The following is a 20041-nucleotide window of genomic DNA, read 5'->3' on the forward strand; positions in this document are numbered from 1 at the left end:
GTGGTGTTAGGGTGCAGAAGTCCTGGGGGATTTTTGTGCCACTGCGCAATGCTGAATTTTGCAGAAATTAACGTGCACGCAGAATTTCCCTTCCCACACAGAAATAGGCTGCAGTGCTGCTAGCCACCACTAGGGACCACGGGACTTGGCAGAGCCCAGCTCGCGCATAGAAGACATTGCCGGGGAAAGGGGGAGGGAGCTAGAGGGTTAGCATACCCTGAGGGAAGGAGAGCGTGGCATGCAGGAAACTCCATGCAAACCTGGAACTGGACATCAGGCTGTTTCTCCCTCTGGATCCCTAGGCTCTGGGGATGAAGGGGTTCGGGTGTATTTGCTGAGGGAGGCCCGCACAGGTGGGCTCTGGGGGGGGAGCGATTGTGGGTATCTGGCCCCTGGCTGGGCTCTGGGGGGGAAGAAGCGGGCAGAGAAACAGGAACTGGGTTGTCATATGGGTTTCTTTAACTCTCTACTCCTGGAGGAATTTGTGTGTGTCTGTATTGTTACAGACATATTGCTGACAGGTATTTTTAAATAAATTACCAAAATAATTGAAACTGGCATGATGTCATACTATGATTTTGGCAATTAACTGATCTTTAAATATTCATGGTAAATAGGCCCAATAGCTTGCGATGGGATGTTAGATGGGGTGGGATCTGAGTTACGACAGAGAATTCTTTCCTGGGTATCTGGCTGGTGAATCTTGCCCATATGCTCAGGGTTCAGCTGATCGCCATATTTGGAGTCGGGAAGGAATTTTCCTCCAGGGCAGATTGGCAGAGGCCCTGGTGGTTTTTCACCTTCCTCTGTAGCATGGGGCACAGGTCACTTGCTGGAGGATTCTCTGCTCCTTGAAGTCTTTAAACCATGATTTGAGGACTTCAATAGCTCAGACATAGGTGAGAGATTTATCGCAGGAGTGGGTGGTTGAGATTCTGTGGCCTGCATTGTGCAGGAGGTCAGACGAGATGATCATAATGATCATAATCTAATCTATGAATCTATGGATTATGTAGTGTTATTTTGACAAATAAAATTAGCAGAATTTTTAATTTTTTGGTGCAGAATTCCCCCAGGAGTAACACATACACACAAAGTTCTCCATGTGGCAATCACACAGGGAGAGCAATCTCTGCTCACAGTGACCAGAGAAGGATTCACTCGGCCAGGTAATGAGCAGCTGGGCCATCGTGTCCTACATACCAAAGGATGTAAGCAGTGAAGGTGCTTGTGAAGTGTAAGGTGTTGGATGGCCACAACAGACAGCAGCAATAAAATAAGGAAACATGCTCTTACCCAAGGCTGCCAGAAACTCGTGGCAGCCAGGAAGCCTCCAGAGCTGGACACTGATGGAAACCTGGATCGGTGCAGAGGAGAAATCCTGCTCCTTCTCTCCTGCTTGGAGTTGAACCAAGACCTGATGTAGCTGAGGATGACAGAACAAACATCAGCCCTTCCATACCAACCCATTCACCTCCTGGCTGACATTCCCAGCCTGTGGGGTCACACCTAATCTGCCTTTGTCCTGGATAGTCACTAGTACGCTGTCTAGTGCAGGAGTCAAGGTGCTGCCCGAGTGGGGTCACACTCTGCACAGAGGGAGTGGCCCTACAACTGGCCAGACATTCTGCACTAGTGCTGGGAAGACTCCAGCAGGGGCACGTGAACCCTTGTGAGGTGAGTTAGGCCTTGGTTACACTTGCATGCTATGCCGCAATAAAGCCACCCAGAGCGCTCTAACTCACTCCCCGTCCACACTGGCAAGGCACGTAGAGTGCTCTGACTCCCTGGCTAGAGCGCTGCTGGTACTCCACCTCCCCGAGAGGGATAAGGTTTGCTGCGTATTGGATGAGACGCTACAGTGTCAGTGTGAACGAGGAGTTGGAGTTACCTTACAGCACTCTGATTGCCCTCCCGAAATGTCCCATAATCCCATTAACTGAAGTGGCCTCTCTTTGTTGTGAACAAACAACAGGAATGCAGAACTGGCCCCACAGCTAATGTTTGCTTTGAGTGAGTGAGAGAGCTGGGGGAGGGAGGAGGGTCTGTACTTACACGACAGTGTGCTGACACACTATCAGCACCCCAAAAACCCACTCCCCACCCCCACATACACACAACACACTCCCCATTTGAAAAGCATGTTGCAGCCACTTGAACGCTGGGATAGCTGCCCATAATGCACTGGTCCCAATGCAGCTGCAAATGTGGCCACACCAGTGCGCTTTCAGCTGTCAGTGTGCACAGATTGCAGGGCTTTCCCTACTGCACTGTATGAAGGGTGGTTTAACCCAAAGCACTCTATATCTGCAAGTGTAGCCAAGCCCTTAGAGTGCGGCTGTTTTCAGAGAAAGGGCAGGAGGGAAGCACAGTACGAAAACTGCAGGAAGAAAGAAAAGGAGGAGGGTGCTTAGTGGCTGCTCATGGCCACTTAAAGGCCATTCTGTAACTGGGCCATTTGATCGGGTGTGAGGCCAAACCCAGGAACACCCCAGCTGCACTAAACAAGAAACAGCCCAAGATTTCCCTCATGTTTCCAGGACCTCCGGGGAGCAGTTCCCCTTCTTGTACCCACAGGGAACTGCATTCATGCACAAAGGGGAAGGCCTGGGTGGGGAGGAGGGGGAAGGACAAAACCCGACTCCCAGCCTCATCTACACTACGCCTGCGGCACAGGCCCAACACCACAATGTCCTTTCTCCCCATTAGAAGTAATTAAGCAAATCCCAGGCTTAAAAATTTGGTGACTATTAAACTGTAACGCAGGGAAATGGGGCTGAAGAGTTTTCCAGAGCCCAGGGCTTGCCTCTGCAGAGGAGTAATGTTCCCTGGTGTTTGTTGTACTCACCATTCCCACCATATTTTTAACAGCCTTCGGGTAGCAGATAAGAAAAGAGAGAAGGAAAGAAAGAAAGAACATGGGTTATTCTGCATTATGAAGTGAGCATGGCATGAAGCCCTATAGGGCCAAAGTAGATCATCACAAGCCAGCCCCCTCCTGCAAGATGCACAGCATAGAGCAGGAGGAGAAGGGACAATGAGGGCTGGGAGTGAAGGGACCAAACAACCAGGAACAGACAGCTGGAATCTGGAAGTCCCTAAGCTGTTAAAACCAGAGCTGGCACTTCACAGGCAGCTACAACCCTGCCAATGAGGAGATGAGCCCCAGAATCATCCATCTTTTGACAGGAGGTGGAACATAAACAACCTTCCTCTAGTTTCCTTTCAGGGGCTGTTTACTGGCATTAAATGCAATCTTTACTCCCTAGCAGTCCCACTGCACGTGCAAACAAGGGTTATGGTCCTTATCTCTTCCATAACAAATACACACAAGCAGCCCAGAGAGAAGGGCGCAGGCTCAGTGCTTCACTGTTCCCAGGAACACTTTCTCCTCCTCAGACACTGCAGTGAACACAAGTCAGGGATGAAGGCAGCGCGCATTACAGCAGCCTTGAAATCCACCTCGAGAAGCCTCCCCCGCAATGCACCCTAGAACTGTGCAGCACCACCTACCTCCCAATCCAAAGGGTCTTTTCAGTGTGTGTAACTTTTAGCCCCGCGGGGTGCACAGAGAGAACGGATGCTGCAGTGGGGACTGTTTGCGCTGTGTCAAATGCTGGAGCTGCTCTTTTAGAACTAAACAACCTGACTGAGGAGCAGAGCAACTCACACGCAAAGCAGCTTCTCCCAAGGCGCCTGATCTCTGAACGCGTAGGAGACTGGATGGAGCAGTCACTCTGTAGCAGTTTTGCAGGCCAGGTCATACTGGCCTGTGCAAAGTAGAAACCATTGTTTCCTTAATGATAATGAATGCTCAGAATGTAGTTGGCTAGCCATTCACAAAGACTGTGACTAGCTAGCCAACTACAAAGCAGTTTCTCCTCCCTTGGTGTTCACACCGCAACTGCTAGAAGAGGGCCTCATCCTCCCTGATTGAACTAACCTTGGTATCCCTAGCCTGATTCTTGCTTGCATATTTATACCTGCCTCTGGAAATTTCCACTACATGCATCTGACGAAGTGCGTATTCACCCACGAAAGCTTATGCTCCAATACATCTGTTAGTCTAGAAGGTGCCACCGGACTCTTTGCTGCTTTTACAGTACTTACATAGTTTACTCTCACAGCCCCATGGAGGGAGGATCACTATCCCTATTCACAGATTGGGCAGCTAAGACAGAGGTCTCAGCACCACAAGGTCATAGTGAAAATGCCATGATCTTAGCCCTGGTACCAGAGGGTGGTAACTTTGGGATGTGGCTGAAGCAAGATAGCAAGAGATGGGACCTAACATTCCTGACTCAGTTCCTGAGCCTGACAGGGAGGCTGGGGAAGTAGCATTACAAACTGGCTGCCTTCCTCTCAGATTGTGGGGGACAGTATGGTTCTGGGCTTTGCATTTCAAGGAGCCTGGCTTCCATCAACCCGTGTACCCGGGTGCAGTGTCTGCTGTATTTTCCTGGGCAATGCCAGGTGTCCCTAAGGGAAAGGGATGATAGAAGCATTCAGGAGAACAAGCCCTGCTCCATCCATACTACAGAGGCACAAGCTGGAGCTGGGAAGGAAATAGTGTCAATGGGCTGTGCCTGTCAATCGTGCCCCTGTGGTTTTCATAGACCTGTAGGACTGGAAGGCACCTCAAGAGAATTTCTGGGGGGAATGGACTGCAGCAGAGGAGAGAGCTGGGCTGAACAACCCAGCACTATTCCTGTGCAAAGAGAAATCTGTCTGGGGTTTGGCCTGCACAAGAACATCTGCAGAAACAATGCAACATCTCTGCAGCAGGCGGCTGGGGAAATGGTGAGTAAATCTTTTGTTAGCTGCATGCAGCCATCTGAAGTCTGCTTTTTCTTGGGTGATTTAATTGTCTGCGGCAAGAACACAAGCAGGAAACAGTCATGTGGAGATTTTTATAGAGAATGTTGGATTGTTGTCCTTTAAACCACCTGTTCCATTTACTCTGGGCTCCCCTCCTAATGGTTGTCTGCACAGACGCAGCACTGGCAGCGTGATTCCTGAACAGGGACTCTTGGCCTGACGATCCAAAGGAAGCCCTCTTAGCTGAAGTGGAAATGCCTAACAGAGAGAGCACAGGTCCCAGCTGTCCACTGATGTATTTCTCCAGAAAACCTGATACTGGTGGTCAGGAAAATATCTGTGCAAGACACAGGGATGGTGAGCTACATCCCTGTTCACAATTCATTGTGCGCCCACTTGCTGGGGCAGACAACTGGCCTGGTCTGAAGAGCACTCAGGAGATGAGGAACATGCTGAAGCATGCCAGCCATGCAGGGGCACGCATGGATCAGAGCTGGGTCAGGACGGACAGGGTGGAAGAGTAAGGAAGGCTGGGGTAATGGAGGCCATGGAGCTATAGGCAGCAGTGCATTCCCACACGACAGCGGATCTAACAGAGGCTGGAAACCTGTTTGGCAGAGCTGTGAGCTGCCCACACGTAACAGCACAGGTCTGAGAGGCACTGTCCAAGGGAACTACACTGGATGAAGGATTAGGGAATATCCTGAAGGGAACAGCCCAGAACAAGCTCTTAGGGTGATGGGCTGACTGGGACCTAATCAAGTTTTCCATCCCTCAGTGCTAGGATCCCACCTTCCTCAGCTGTACTGTACAGCACGACTGGTGTGCATGTCACATGCTCTCAGTTCTGGCACTGAGCTGAGAAGTCCACCAGTGTGCCTGCCCCCCTCGTGCCAAGGCATTCACTCACTCGAGCGGACAAGAGAGACAGTTCTTGAACTTTGGGCACAAAAGCCACTCTGTCTGTTTTGCTCTCCAAAGCAATCCGTGGCTCTGGGACTCCTTTGCCCTAGGCAGGATTTGAGGCATGGTGCTGTAGCGTCACCACCCTACTCACCCGATTGATAAGCTGCTCTCCAGTCTCTGAAGCAGTAATAAGTTTGCAAAGTGCCTGAAGTGCTGGGTTAGGCAGACCTGAAAAAAATCAGAAACCATAAAGTTTGTTCAAAGCTGCCTCTGAACTGCCTGAGAGAAACCATCCCAAAGCAACACCTGGACCCAGCTTCCCATACTAACTAGGGCTCCTGAAAGGGGCTGTGGTTTCTACAAACAGTAAGGATTTTACAAGCTTTGCACCTGATGAGTGAACTCCCGTCTGGGAGCAGGGACAGAGGAAGAATAACACCCTGGCTCCTCGGGTATTGGGACCAGAGGGAAATGAACGGGATCTGAGGCTGAAGCAGCCATGTTCTCTTTGCAAAGCCTGCTCTAGGCTATGCTGGGAGCAACTGGTCTTACCCAAGTCCCATTCCATGATTTTACTTAGTCCCTGTAAAAGCACAGAACAACAGCTGAACAGCAAGATTTCCCACTCCTCCCATCCAAGAGGCAGCAAGTGGACAAGAGCCTGCTAACACGGACGATGCCAGAGCCCCCTGTGGCCTGCTCCTTACCTAAGAGGGACTGGATGGTGGTGCTGCATTGCTGTAGCCGTTCACCGGGGTCTGAAGTCGGGAAGAACACTGCAGCTGGAAGACCACTAGCGGGAGGGTCAAGTCGAAACCCCACAGCAGTGAGTAGTGCCTGCCAGCCTGGAATGCCACCAACTTTATTCTCCACACTCTGCTGAGAGGTGTACATGGAATTGTGCTGCCCATTCTGGATTCGCTGCAGTGATTTCTCCACCTCCAGGACAAAAGACTGCATTAGCTTATTCTGCAGTAAGTTTATCATTAACCCTTTCCTCTTTCTGCAGTGTCAGGAGCAGAAAGGCATCTCAGGTCAAGGGGTGGGCTGGGTGACAGAGATATGGCAATCAGCCTCAGACAGGAGGTGGTCAGGGCCCTTTGGAACTAGAGGCTCCACTAATTCATGTATAGCTGTAAAATGAGAAGTCAGGCAGCCTATAGCAGCATCTTGGGCAGATGAGGGCCATGGAAAACTAGGCTACATGTTTGCCTGGGAGGAGGAATCTGCCCATTTTCCAGCCTATCATGAAGAGATGATTTCCCGTAAGCCAGGTGGCCGTATTTGTCCCCACAGAATCGCTGAGTTATGATTTCCAGCCTCTTCGGTCTGCTGCTGACAACCAGGTTATAGTGTTCCATGTGCAGACTTACCAATTGGATGGTAAATAGAACCCTCCTCCCTTTCCAGCCTGATGCAGCTGGGATTATCATCATCAGTCGACTAGTGTTGCCATTACAACATGGACACTGCCCCTAAGGAAACTAGGAGGGTCCTTTAGGAGGAAAGGTGTTACACAGATGTGAGAGGATAGTATTATAACCATCCCAGAGTTTTACCTACAGATCACATCAGTCACAGCATTCACTGCTCCCCAAAGCTGGTTATTGGTACCTATGGGAACACCAGAGTCTCATTAAACTTCCATGTGAGCTGCTGTTTTGGGGTTAAACGCTGTGGATTTCAGTGTGGTATTTTCTGGTGAAAGCTGTCCACTGAACAGAATGTCCTGCATCATGCAGTATCAGGTGACAAGAAGGGAAGGACCCAAAGAGTCAGCTCTTTTGCCTAACAAACCTTGCTGCTTTAGAGCTTGCTCTGTTCTAAACTGCAGTGTTCATTCTTGGCTTGAAGCCATCAGTCCTTAAGATCTGTAGAGAGAGGGTGGTCACTTGGCTAGCAAGGAAGGAGACACACTACACAGTGTCTTCGTTCTCACCTCCCTACTTCTTGCCTAGTTCACAGCAATTCTGTCATAAAAACAATTAACCTCAGTGACAATCTCATTTTCAAAGCACAGACCCACTCAGCAGCATATGCAAATCAGCTGGGTCTGATGGAGGGATTTTATTTGTCATGCTAGTAAGGTGAATCTCTGCCTGGTGTCCCATTCTTCTCCCAGGGACAGGGAGTAGTTGCAGGGATTACACAGGCAGAGGGAGGAGAAGGAGGGTTGGGGGTTTACTCCTGAAGTTAAATCGAAATGCTTCCCCACCCATTCAACATTCAGAGACACCTCACCACAGATGACATCACCTTCCAAAAGTTAAGAGGAGGCATCTGCCATACTCCAAGGCAGGGACCCACATTTTGTGTCTGTAAATTTTGATGGCACTTTTCAGGCTGCAGGAAGGAGCCTTGACAGCCTCTCCAAAGCAAGACTGCAAGGGTCTTACTGCTGCCTCTCTCAGGTTGCAGGGGATACTCTTATGGCAGCTCTCTCTTGCTTACCAGATGTAACAAGACTCTCAGGGCATCTCGTGCTCTCTCCGGGTGCTGCAGAATCTCTGTCAGGGCCTGTCCAATTAGCGAGGAAGGGCTGTTAAGCTTCACATCACTCCCAATGAGCATGAAGCCTGCAGGATTCAGACAGAGAGCTTCTTAATCTCCTCTTGTCCCAGAAAAACAAATACTCTGCCTTCCTCAAGCTAACAGAAATGAATAGCTCATTGCCCCTTGTTTAGTTATGTGCCTACCCACAGAGAAGGGAGAATCCAGAACAGCTGCCTCCACAACCAGAACAGCTGCCTCCACCCGCCTAGGCCCAGGGACGTAACTTCTAGGATGCTTCTTCAATGCTCTCTGCTCTCCCCCTTTATGAAATCAATACTGTTTTCCTGCTCACATATGTGGAAAAATGTGGCAATGCAGAGACACTTGCCCTAGCATGCTCCTCATCTCCTTTACAGGAGCAGAAATCAATAAAAGCTAAATACTGCCAGCAAACAATAGAACCCTGAAAATGGAGAGCTGTCCCTGTTTGGGGAAAGATGCCTACTTTGCCCAGGCCGCTAGCTTGTGCACCATGCAAATATTCTTCCTCCCTCCCCTGTTTATTGCAGCTGGATGGGCATGTGCTCATCTCTAGTGTGAGGCATTATTTCTGTTTGAAATCTCAATTCCCAACCCTCAAGAGAAGCATGGGGGTTGAGGATTTGCATATGGATTCAGGAGAGGAGCAGGGATCCCTATGTGCCATTCCCTGCCTGCCCCTGCTGGTAGTGGCGTGGAGAGCTCCCATGTCTGTTCTGTTACGCCTCTGATGAGGGATCTGCTCTGGAAAGCCATTCACATTTCTTCTCTTTCTTGCCAGGCTGACAAACTCCCTTAGAAGGAAAAACAAGGATAAACTGAACTTTGGTCTGTACCCTAAGTCCAACTTCCCTCTGGTTTTCCTTGGATCACCTCCTAATACTAGACTCAGCGAGACAAGACAGTTCTGCGTGGGTTTAATCCCAGGTGCTCACTTTAGTAAACAGCACACGAGCTCTCTCTCCTTCTGGTAACAAACACTTGGCACTAGGGTTCTGCACACAGCACCTACCCAATCTAAGCACTTCAGCCCAGCTGGGTACACTGGGGACATGCTTGGGACACATGCACAGCTTTCGGAAAGGAGGATTTTTGCTGAGAAAAATACGCTTCATATTTAATGTAATTCCAGTCGCTCTGTTGCTAACCTCAGTGTCTTTCTCTTTCTGACTCTGCTTTGATTAATCAAACCACTCCTGACTGGCACTGAGGGAGCCTGATCCTTCAACTGTTCTGCTTGTCGAACTCCCACTGATGTCAGCGGAAACCTCACATACGAGAGGCGCGCAGAAGCAAGTCTTGTCATGTTTCCTCCTGGAGATTACGCCTGCTGCTGTTGCTGGCACTGCCTCTTAAAGAAACGTTACACTCGTGTCCTCAAAATGGCTAGGTTACACATCTAACCTAAGTGTGCAGAAGACACGCATTGAACAAGACGGTCAGTTCTAGAGGAAAATGCTGCTGTGATGGGAATACTGCCAGTATTCTTACAAACTCCGGAAAAGCCTCATCTCTCTGGAATTCTGGGACGTTCTTAGGGTGGCCGCTATTCCTCACAGTCTCTAGCTAAGGTACAACAAGGGTGAATAGTCTCAGTTCCTTATTTCTCATCACTGAACTATTTAGCACATTTAATTTTAAAATGTTGAATTAAGTACACATCTTCCTCAGTGGATTACAGCACGGTTGTTACAGTTCTATTCAAGAAACACCCTCCACCCCACCATTACACTAATGGGAATCAAATCTTTCTGCTGTACCGTGCTGGACACGTATCAGTAAGAATAACACATCCTGGTCTGTAATCTGTAGGGAGAAAAGGAATCTTATTTGTTATCAGCTGGGGATCCTGGGTAATTTCCTGCCTGCATGGCCCTTAGCATATCAGGTCTTCCTAATGATTAAACCTCCCTGATGAGACAGGTGCATTTCATACGCTGTAAATTATGTCGAACACATGCTCTCCCCATTGTTACATTGAAGAATGACTATTTCCCACTGGCCAGTCATTCAGCAACACTCAGAGCAGAACCAGGTCTGATACATAGCTTCTGGTCGCTGTAATGGCACAGAGTGTTACTCAGGCACCCTGCTGCTAGCACAGCTCCTTGCTCAATACAAACAAATTGGTGTAAATGTTTCTCCTACAAACCCTTTCCTATTTATTATGAGAACCGTCCCAAGAAGCAGATTCCTCCTACCTGCCCAGTTGGATGGATGGGAGAACTGCTTGCTGCTCTGCACTGTTTTCATGGCCTCTCCGAGGGCTGCACTGGCTTTCGTTCCATTCAGGAGGGAGGCATAGAAGGCATGCACAAACATTTTCGAAGCGGCCACAGGAACAGGCCAGAGTGACACCAAGACACATTGAGCCCCAGCAGCCAGGAATGCCCGTGTCAAGCCGACGACCCCATCAGCAGTGACTTTACTGTTGGACTCTTGATAGGAGCCGAAAACCACTAATTTGACAGGAAGCCGCAGATCCAGAACGTCGGCTGCTGTGAGCAGGAACTCCTGGAGAGGAGGGCAGTCTGAGATACTCTCCACATCACTGGCATCATCCTGCATCCGGAGGGATTCTGGAATTGTGTAGGGATTCCCAAAGGAGCTCTTGCTACTGGCTGGGTTGCTATCAGCGTTGGGCGTTAGGACCAAGGCAGCCAGCTTCCAGGACACATGGGTTGCAAAATGGACACACTCTGCCTGAGTGAGTGCGCTCATGACCCTCTCTTTCGTTGCCACGTTGCCAACCAGAGGCTGGCAGCCAAGTAATTCAGATACCATATAGGCCTCTTCTTCTGCAGAGGGCATAGGCCCCCAAAGCCATCTGTCCATCACTGCTGCAGGGAGTTTGGGATTTCCTATGACAGCTGCCATTGAGGTAGAACTGGAATAAGCAGGAGCATTCTTCTTCAAAAGGGACTAGAAAAAGAGAGAGAGAAAATAGGGATCAAAGAACTGTCTGTTGTAGCCGTGGCCCTGCAAGCGTCCTGCCTCCCCCAGGAATGTCTGGGGTGGCCGGGGCTCTGTAACAGTGAGATGGTTTTATCATTAGAACAATGCCTTGCATTTCTTTAGCCACTTCCATCCAAGTTATACTCCTTTACATACCGGCTCCATTTGGGGGGCAGGGCAGGATTACTACTTCCTTTTCTGGGGAGAGGAAATGGATCCACAGAGAATGGAAGTGATTTATCCAAGGTCACACTGGAGGTTTGTGGCAGAGCCAGCAATATTAACTAAATTTCGACTCCCAGCCTTGTGCTGAACCACAAGCCCATGCTTCCTCCTCAGTCCAGTCGCTCTGTACAGTAGTTTAATTATCCCACTATCTCCCAGTAGTTTAATTATCTAGTCTGGCATTGGTGAGCTCTGGAAATGGGGATTCCACAGGATGAAAAGGTCACTTACCTGGTACAGTAACTGGAGTTCTTAAAGATTTGTGTAATTTGGGTGCTCCATGTCATGATATGCGCACACCTGTGTGCTCTTGATTGGAAATTTTCATCAGCAGTGTCTGTGGGTCCATGCCTGTGCCCTAGACACCCTTCTGCCCCAATCTGAGGAGAGATGGGGGAGTGGACCTGCCACCATTTCCAATCCTTCTCAAGCATGGAAGTAGAAAGAGTCAGACTCCAAGGCAGAGGGGAGCACTCACAGGGACACACATGTCAAAGAACTCCCATTGCTACACAAGGTAAGTCACCTCTCCATCTTTGACTAATGTCCCTATGGGTGCTCTACGTCAGGAGACTTCTGAGCAGTACTTCATCCTGGAGAAGGGGGCCAAGGAGGTGGATTCAGTTCAGACTGTAGAACAGCCTCGCCAAAAGCCATGTAACTGCATCCAGAGCTGACAAGAGTGTACTCCTGGGAAAACATGAACCCAGGACCAGGTGGCTGCCCTATCAGGATAGGTATGTTTTTCAGCAGGGCTACTGTGCTAGATTGATCCCTGGTGGAATGAGCAATGACTCTTGGAAGGGGAAGCAAGGGGTAAACATGTCAACACCTTGTCATGATGAAATACTGTATACAGTGAGTCAGCCATCAAAGCTCCAAGCTCTCCTCGCTGAGGTGACAGCTATGAGGAACACAGTCTTAAGGGACAGATGAAGGTGGGAACAATTCAACATACATTCAAAGGGGGTTTTCTCAGGGCACTGAAGACTAAGCTGAGGTCCCATGGTGGAGTTGGTTCCTTGACAGGAGGGAAGAAGTTGAAGACGACTTCGATAAACCTTGTTGTGGTTGAGTGGGTGAAAACGGATGGCCAGGATCCCCTGGGGGACTAACTTGAAGGGGAAAGGAGTCCAGGAGAGCTGGCTGTATTTCAAGGAATCCCTGTTGAGGTTACAGGGACAAACCATCCCGATGAGTCGAAAGAATAGTAAATATGGCAGGCGACCAGCTTGGCTTAATAGTGAAATCCTAGCGGATCTTAAACATAAAAAAGAAGCTTACAAGAAGTGTAAGGTTGGACATATGACCAGGGAAGAGTATAAAAATATTGCTCGGGCATGTAGGAATGATATCAGGAGGGCCAAATCGCACCTGGAGCTGCAGCTAGCAAGAGATGTCAAGAATAACAAGAAGGGTTTCTTCAGGTATGTTGGCAACAAGAAGAAAGCCAAGGAAAGTGTGGGCCCCCTACTGAATGAGGGAGGCAACCTAGTGACAGAGGATGTGGAAAAAGCTAATGTACTCAATGCTTTTTTTGCCTCTGTCTTCACTAACAAGGTCAGCTCCCAGACTGCTGCGCTGGGCATCACAAAATGGGGAAGAGATGGCCAGCCCTCTGTGGAGATAGAGGTGGTTAGGGACTATTTAGAAAAGCTGGACGTGCACAAGTCCATGGGGCCGGACGAGTTGCATCCGAGAGTACTGAAGGACTGGGGGCTGTGATTGCAGAGCCATTGGCCATTATCTTTGAAAACTCGTGGCGAACCGGGGAAGTCCCGGATGACTGGAAAAAGGCTAATGTAGTGCCAATCTTTAAAAAAGGGAAGAAGGAGGATCCTGGGAACTACAGGCCAGTCAGCCTCACCTCAGTCCCTGGGAAAATCATGGAGCAGGTCCTCAAAGAATCAATCCTGAAGCACTTGCATGAGAGGAAAGTGATCAGGAACAGCCAGCATGGATTCACCAAGGGAAGGTCATGCCTGACTAATCTAATCGCCTTTTATGATGAGATTACTGGTTCTGTGGATGAAGGGAAAGCAGTGGATGTATTGTTTCTTGACTTTAGCAAAGCTTTTGACACGGTCTCCCAAAGTATTCTTGTCAGCAAGTTAAGGAAGTATGGGCTGGATGAATGCACTATAAGGTGGGTAGAAAGCTGGCTAGATTGTCGGGCTCAACGGGTAGTGATCAATGGCTCCATGTCTAGTTGGCAGCCGGTATCAAGTGGAGTGCCCCAAGGGTCGGTCCTGGGGCCGGTTTTGTTCAATATCTTCATAAATGATCTGGAGGATGGTGTGGATTGCACTCTCAGCAAATTTGCGGATGATACTAAACTGGGAGGAGTGGTAGATACGCTGGAGGGGAAGGATAGGATACAGAAGGACCTAGACAAATTGGAGGATTGGGCCAAAAGAAATCTGATGAGGTTCAATAAGGATAAGTGCAGGGTCCTGCACTTAGGATGGAAGAATCCAATGCACCGCTACAGACTAGGGGCCGAATGGCTAGGCATCAGTTCTGCGGAAAAGGACCTAGGGGTGACAGTGGACGAGAAGCTGGATATGAGTCAGCAGTGTGCCCTTGTTGCCAAGAAGGCCAATGGCACTTTGGGATGTATAAGAAGGGGCATAGCGAGCAGATCGAGGGACGTGATCGTTCCCCTCTATTCGACATTGGTGAGGCCTCATCTGGAGTACTGTGTCCAGTTTTGGGCCCCACACTACAAGAAGGACGTGGATAAATTGGAGAGAGTCCAGCGAAGGGCAACAAAAATGATTAGGGGTCTAGAACACATGACTTATGAGGAGAGGCTGAGGGAGCTGGGATTGTTTAGCTTGCAAAAGAGAAGAATGAGGGGGGATTTGATAGCTGCTTTCAACTACCTGAAAGGGGGTTCCAAAGAGGATGGCTCTAGACTGTTCTCAATGGTAGCAGATGACAGAACGAGGAGTAATGGTCTCAAGTTGCAGTGGGGGAGGTTTAGATTGGATATTAGGAAAAACTTTTTCACTAAGAGGGTGGTGAAACACTGGAATGCATTACCTAGGGAGGTGGTAGAATCTCCTTCCTTAGAGGTTTTTAAGGTCAGGCTTGACAAAGCCCTGGCTGGGATGATTTAACTGGGAATTGGTCCTGCTTCGAGCAGGGGGTTGGACTAGATGACCTTCAGAGGTCCCTTCCAAACCTGATATTCTATGATTCTATGAAAACTGAAAACTCTTCAATTAGGGGGATGAAGAGCTGTGATTGTAGCTAGGTGAACTTTGATAGAACTCAATGATAATCCAGAGGTTTTTTAACTGAGCAGGTAATCGAGAATGTGTGTCAGAAAAGACTCAAGAGAAGGTATTGCTCGGTGACTGCACCAAATCTGGAAGCCCCAGGAGGGGCATGAGGGTGCCTAGGGCGCAGGTGCAGACCAGTGGACACTGCTGATGAAAATCTCCAATGAAGAGCGCATAGGCGCATGCATGTCTTGATGAGGAGCACCCATAGAGACACTACTTGAAAAAGAATCCTTGTTCCACTGACTAATCGTTTTTACTGTTCGGAAGTTTTTTTTAATCCCATTCAGCATAATTTTTTCCTGTTGACCTTGTTTATATTTGTCAGGTTATGAAATTTACGGAATCTATTATGAGCTGTTTCTGAAACAGTCAGTACTGTGAAGGGTGAATGAACCAATTCCTGCTTGTAAATCCCTTTGGGATGTTCAGGATGAACATAAAAGTGCTTTAGAAAGGATGAAATAAAAATAATTCCTTGGTTGGCAACAGTTGCAGATGACACAAAATTATGTAGATTAGTCAAGACTAGAAAAGACTGTGAGGAGCTTCAGAGGGACCTAACCAAATTAGGCAGTTGGGCAGAGTTCAATTAATATTTCTTTTCTGTTTTTGGAAAGAAGCAGTATGATATATCACATGAGGATGAAATATTTTCCATTCCATTAGTAACTAGGGAGGATGTTAAATATCTCTTAGGGATAAATACTTTTAAATCCAAAGGCCCAGATACCTGCACCCAAGAGTCCTAAAAGAGTTGGCTGAGGAAATCTCTAGCCTGCTGATAATAACTTAACAAATCTTGCAATACGGGGGAAATTCAGGAACATTGGATAAGTGCTAATGTTGTGGCAATATTCAAATATGTGTAATTATAGTGTATAAGTATCTTCATAAGGAGAAAATACTAGGTACTGAAGGGATCTTTAATCTAGCAGAGAAAGGCAGAACAAGAATAACATCCGGAAGCTGAGGCCAGACAAATTAAAATTAGAAATTAGGCTTTTTTTTTTTCTTTTTAAACAGTGAGGGTGATTAACCATTGAAACAAACTACCACGGAAGTAGTGAATTTTCCATTTCTTGATGTCTTCAGACTCAGACTGGATGCCTTTGTGAAGACATGCATTGGTCAAATATAAGTTATTGGGTTCAATGCAGGTGTAACTGTAATGGTCTGTGATATACAGGAAATTAGACTAGATGATTTAATGATCCCTTCTGGCCTTAAACTCTATATATCTAGCGGCTGATGAAGTTCACTGCTGACAAACACTAAGTAATAGACACTGAAAGGAATCATCTGAATGATCCATACACATTGCTGGGCTCTAAATTAACTGTAGCTGGGTGTCACTGCAGTCAGGTCAATGGAAACCTCTGACCAACAAATGTGCTGTGGCAGTTTAAGATCAAGTACTGACCAGAGACAGATTGACTCCTGGGGAATGGGAATCCAGAATGGGAAACTCCAAGTCATACACATCAACAACCATGATAAAATCAGGCCCATCCTCCTATTTAGACAACGATTTCACATGGCAATAATGCAGGATGTACCACAAGACTCTGTTCTGAGCAATCAGACCAAGACCTGTGGCATTCTTTGATGGTATGATGTTGGCCTTGAACTCCTCAGATTTTTTGGGCTTTACGAAGTGGAAGGTTATTACCATATATCAATGAAAACGTTATTTTCCCAGAATTTGCTTAAAGTATCAGCTTTTACCTATGTCCTCAATGTCATGAGGAATCAGTGGCCAACGCCACAGGGGAACAGGCATGGAGGCAAACATATGAGCAGATTGCTAGGATGTGATTAACTCACCAGGGAAACTCAGTTTAGGTCACTCTGTCTGCATGGGAGCTCAACCCACCCAGAACCTGCAGTCTAGTTCAGAAAGAAATCCCAACCACTGCCTTGACATGATTTGTGATCTCTGTGGGGTAGGGACCGCGCCTGACTCTGCTCTGGAAAGCATCGAAGTACACTGTTGGTGCCCAGCTCATTCAGCACCAGTACCCTGGAAGTTGGTAGGTTTGTGATTTCCATTTTTGTAGCCGATGCCGCTGGAAGAGACAGCAATCCCTGCAGTTCAGCCTGGGGCCCACACAGGGCCTGTGTGGCATGGAGTAGCTTCAGCTCTCACATGGCACAGATGGGGCCCTGCATGTCTCACCTCACAGCAGGAGCTTTGGGAGCATGGGGCTGGAGAGTACCTTGGAACTGGGGTTCAGTGACTGGATGGATGGTACTGCGATGAGGCTGAAGCGCTCGTAGAGGTACTCATTCGAGGAACTTCCTTTCAGGAGAGCGAAGGGGATAAGGTACAGTTCTCCCTCTAGAACTAGTATCAGCTGGCGATGGCGGCCAACTGGACCACTGGAATGCATCAGACCCTGAAGAGGAAAGACACACAGGCAGTTCAGTCCCCTTGTCTACACAGCCAAAGAAACACTCTATGCTCAGGCCCCGCTGTAAGTGTCAGGCTTTCTAGCTCCCAGAATCAGCAAGCCTGAAACATCTATTTTAAAATTGCTATTCAGCAGACCACATTTGACCTCAGATGCAACACCTATCACCCTGCCATGTTTGCACTGATTAACCATTCATGGACAGAAGATCTCTAGTCAGATACACTGGACTGGGTTCCACTTCTTTGCTGCAAAGATCTCTGTAAGCATCTCCAGCCTTGTTGTATTATAACTACCATTCCCACTTAAATGCAAACCTTTCTATCCACCGAAGGATGCAAAGGCTCATGTTTGGTCTCTGCCTTATCACTAGTCTCCTAAGCCACTTCTGAAGCTATTTGCTGGCTCACTAATCTGGACTTGGTCCAAAAGTTGGTCCAATAAAAAATATTACCTCTCCCACCTCGTCTCGCTAATATCTTGGGACCAATACGGCTACAACAACACTGCATAATCTGGATTTGGTTCTTTGAAAGTTGCTAATCCCCTCTCTTGCTATGCATAAAATGACTAGCCACCCCTCCCACCTCCACATACATTAGCCCCATGTGATCTGTATGAAAGGAACATGACCATTTATATAATTAATATTGCCACTGTTAGAGAATTGCAACAAATCTTGTATAAAATATACCATTGTAAGATGTCAATGGAAAAATTATGATTTGCTGAGTACGATTATCGTGTTTGTATTCATATATCATCTTTGTATCTAAAGTTATAAATATTGACTATGTACCAGTATTTCAAATGTGTCTGCCCCTGGGGTAACCCCCACAAGGTAATTTATATCCAGTCTAGCCAGCACATTCTGAACCGACCATTCAAACTGATTGCCCATTAAAGAACACAGTGGGCCATAGAGCTTGTCCCAGCCTGGTGAGCCTTCCTGTGGACGCTTTAGCCAAAATATGGGCAATGGCTTCTCCTATGAGTCATCAAAGCATGCAAGGCTATGTGACTTGCTCATGTGACCCTGGACTCCATCCTGTGCCTATCATTTTTAACAAACCAAGACTGAGAGCAGTCCCTCCACATGGGAGAAGGTAAAAAAAACAACTCTGCAAACGTCCATTTTGCCTCTTTCCTGCTCTGATCTCTGGACTTACACTAAAAGGAGCATATTGACTATGGACTGAGGACCTTCCAAATCTTTTGGAAGTTACCAGAGACTTTACAAGCCAGTGTTCTGTAACATCACTGCTTCAAACCGGATACAAGAACTCTGCAATGATTGTATGTATCTGATTTCCTTAACCATTTTAACTCTCTACTTATACTTTTCTCTTATAAATAAACCTTTAGCTATTAGATATGGCAACAGTGTGATTATTGGGTAAGGCCTGAGTTATATATTGACCTGGGTATGTGGTTGATCTTTTGAGTTCAGAAGAAACCTTTGTTTGATGAAAGTGGTTTTCAATGGCCACTCATCATTAAGTCTAGTGTCTGGGTAGTGGGGATGCCTATGGAGACTGCAGTTTGGACTGCTTTTTAACCAGTGTGGTGAGACAGAAGTTTACTTTAGTTTCTGGGTTGGTATTGAATGTAAGAACATAAGAATGGCCCTACTGGGTCAGACCAAAGTTCCATCTAGCCCACTATCCTGTCTTTCGACAGTGGCCAGTGCCAGGTGCCCCAGAGGGAATGAACAGAACAGGGAATCATCAAATGATCCATCCCCTGTCGCTCATTCCCAGCTTCTGGCAAACAGAGGCGAGGTACACCAAGACACCAGAACAGACCAAGACACAAAGGGCACATACAGTCGCTGCTGCCTCTGGTCCTATTTAAGGATGTAAAAGTGAATTCCATTTTAATCTGTTTCATCATGTTTTATTGAACAAGACCAGAAACAGCACCCCAAAGTGAGCAGCTCTGTAGATCACATACAGCTTGGAACAAGAAGCACTGAAACAGCATCAGCACCAAACAAACCAAAAGCAGCAAAACTAATCTCAACCACAAAACGGAAAACAAATTGCTGAGCAAACAGATGCCTCAATGTCAGAGCAGCAGGCTTAGTGTGGGCCTTTAAATCGACATTTCATTTAAACTTGAGGCCTTTAGCACATGCTCAGAGAGGACTTAGCTTCAACTTGACCTGATTTTGGAATTAACCAGTTCAACATGTGTTGCTGCATTTCCCTTGAGACCTCTTGTTCCCCAAGCGTGAGCCAGGTGTTCCATATTCACTGGCAGGATGGAGACCAGGGCTCAGCACTCAGGGCTATAATTTCTTGAGTGACACCATTTAAGCTGCCATCAGACATGGCAAACATCTGTTTTGACAGGAAAAAGACAGCTACTCATGCTGCTCAGCAAATGAAGATAAAATTGGCCCACACCATTTGGAGTGGGATTCTGAATTACACTCCAAGCGCTCCGAACATTTCTTCCGAATGAAAATCCTGGCTCCAGCACGGGCAACACTAGACATGGCTCTCTCAAACATTTTGACCGATATTGTGAAGGTAACAACCTAGATAACCTCTCTGGCTCCAGACAGACACATTGTTCTTGGGAGAAGTGACACTCACATTCTGCCTCTCTCTCACATTATTGACCTACATTGCCCCTTTTTAGATTCCTTGATTTAGAGCCAATTTCATTCTCTCATTCCCACTGAACTGGAGGCTGCAGGATCTCCTTTCTGGAAGTGTCTCTTTCCCCTGTCCAAACAGTTCACGGCCTGACTTGTCAAATGACAAAACAAACCCCTTTGAATAAAAAGGAGTCAGAAAGCAGCAGCAGTGACTGCGTCTGCATGTGCTGAGTAACCAGGGAACCGGGAGGGAACGGACTGGATGTGTGTACATTAGGACAGAGAGAGACTTGGTGCAT

General features: G+C 47.6%; 1 protein-coding gene across 2 annotated transcripts in view; it reads right to left on the minus strand.

The window, feature by feature from the left end:
• TTC28 (tetratricopeptide repeat domain 28) overlaps nucleotides 1-20041 on the minus strand; it is a 510505-nt gene that overhangs the window by 7136 nt on the left and 483328 nt on the right. Inside the window, exons 15-21 of one of the 2 annotated variants that reach the window (XM_073313672.1) lie at nucleotides 16943-17122; nucleotides 10458-11178; nucleotides 8176-8300; nucleotides 6432-6663; nucleotides 5876-5952; nucleotides 2849-2872; nucleotides 1297-1426 (exon numbers count right to left, since the gene is read on the minus strand). In XM_073313672.1, the coding sequence (XP_073169773.1) occupies nucleotides 1297-1426; nucleotides 2849-2872; nucleotides 5876-5952; nucleotides 6432-6663; nucleotides 8176-8300; nucleotides 10458-11178; nucleotides 16943-17122 (1489 nt within the window). The remainder of the gene's footprint in view (nucleotides 1-1296; nucleotides 1427-2848; nucleotides 2873-5875; nucleotides 5953-6431; nucleotides 6664-8175; nucleotides 8301-10457; nucleotides 11179-16942; nucleotides 17123-20041) is intronic. The other variant, XM_073313673.1, reaches the window with a different exon arrangement.

The sequence above is a fragment of the Lepidochelys kempii genome, chromosome 15, assembly GCF_965140265.1.
Source record: "Lepidochelys kempii isolate rLepKem1 chromosome 15, rLepKem1.hap2, whole genome shotgun sequence".
Taxonomy (NCBI): domain Eukaryota; kingdom Metazoa; phylum Chordata; order Testudines; family Cheloniidae; genus Lepidochelys; species Lepidochelys kempii.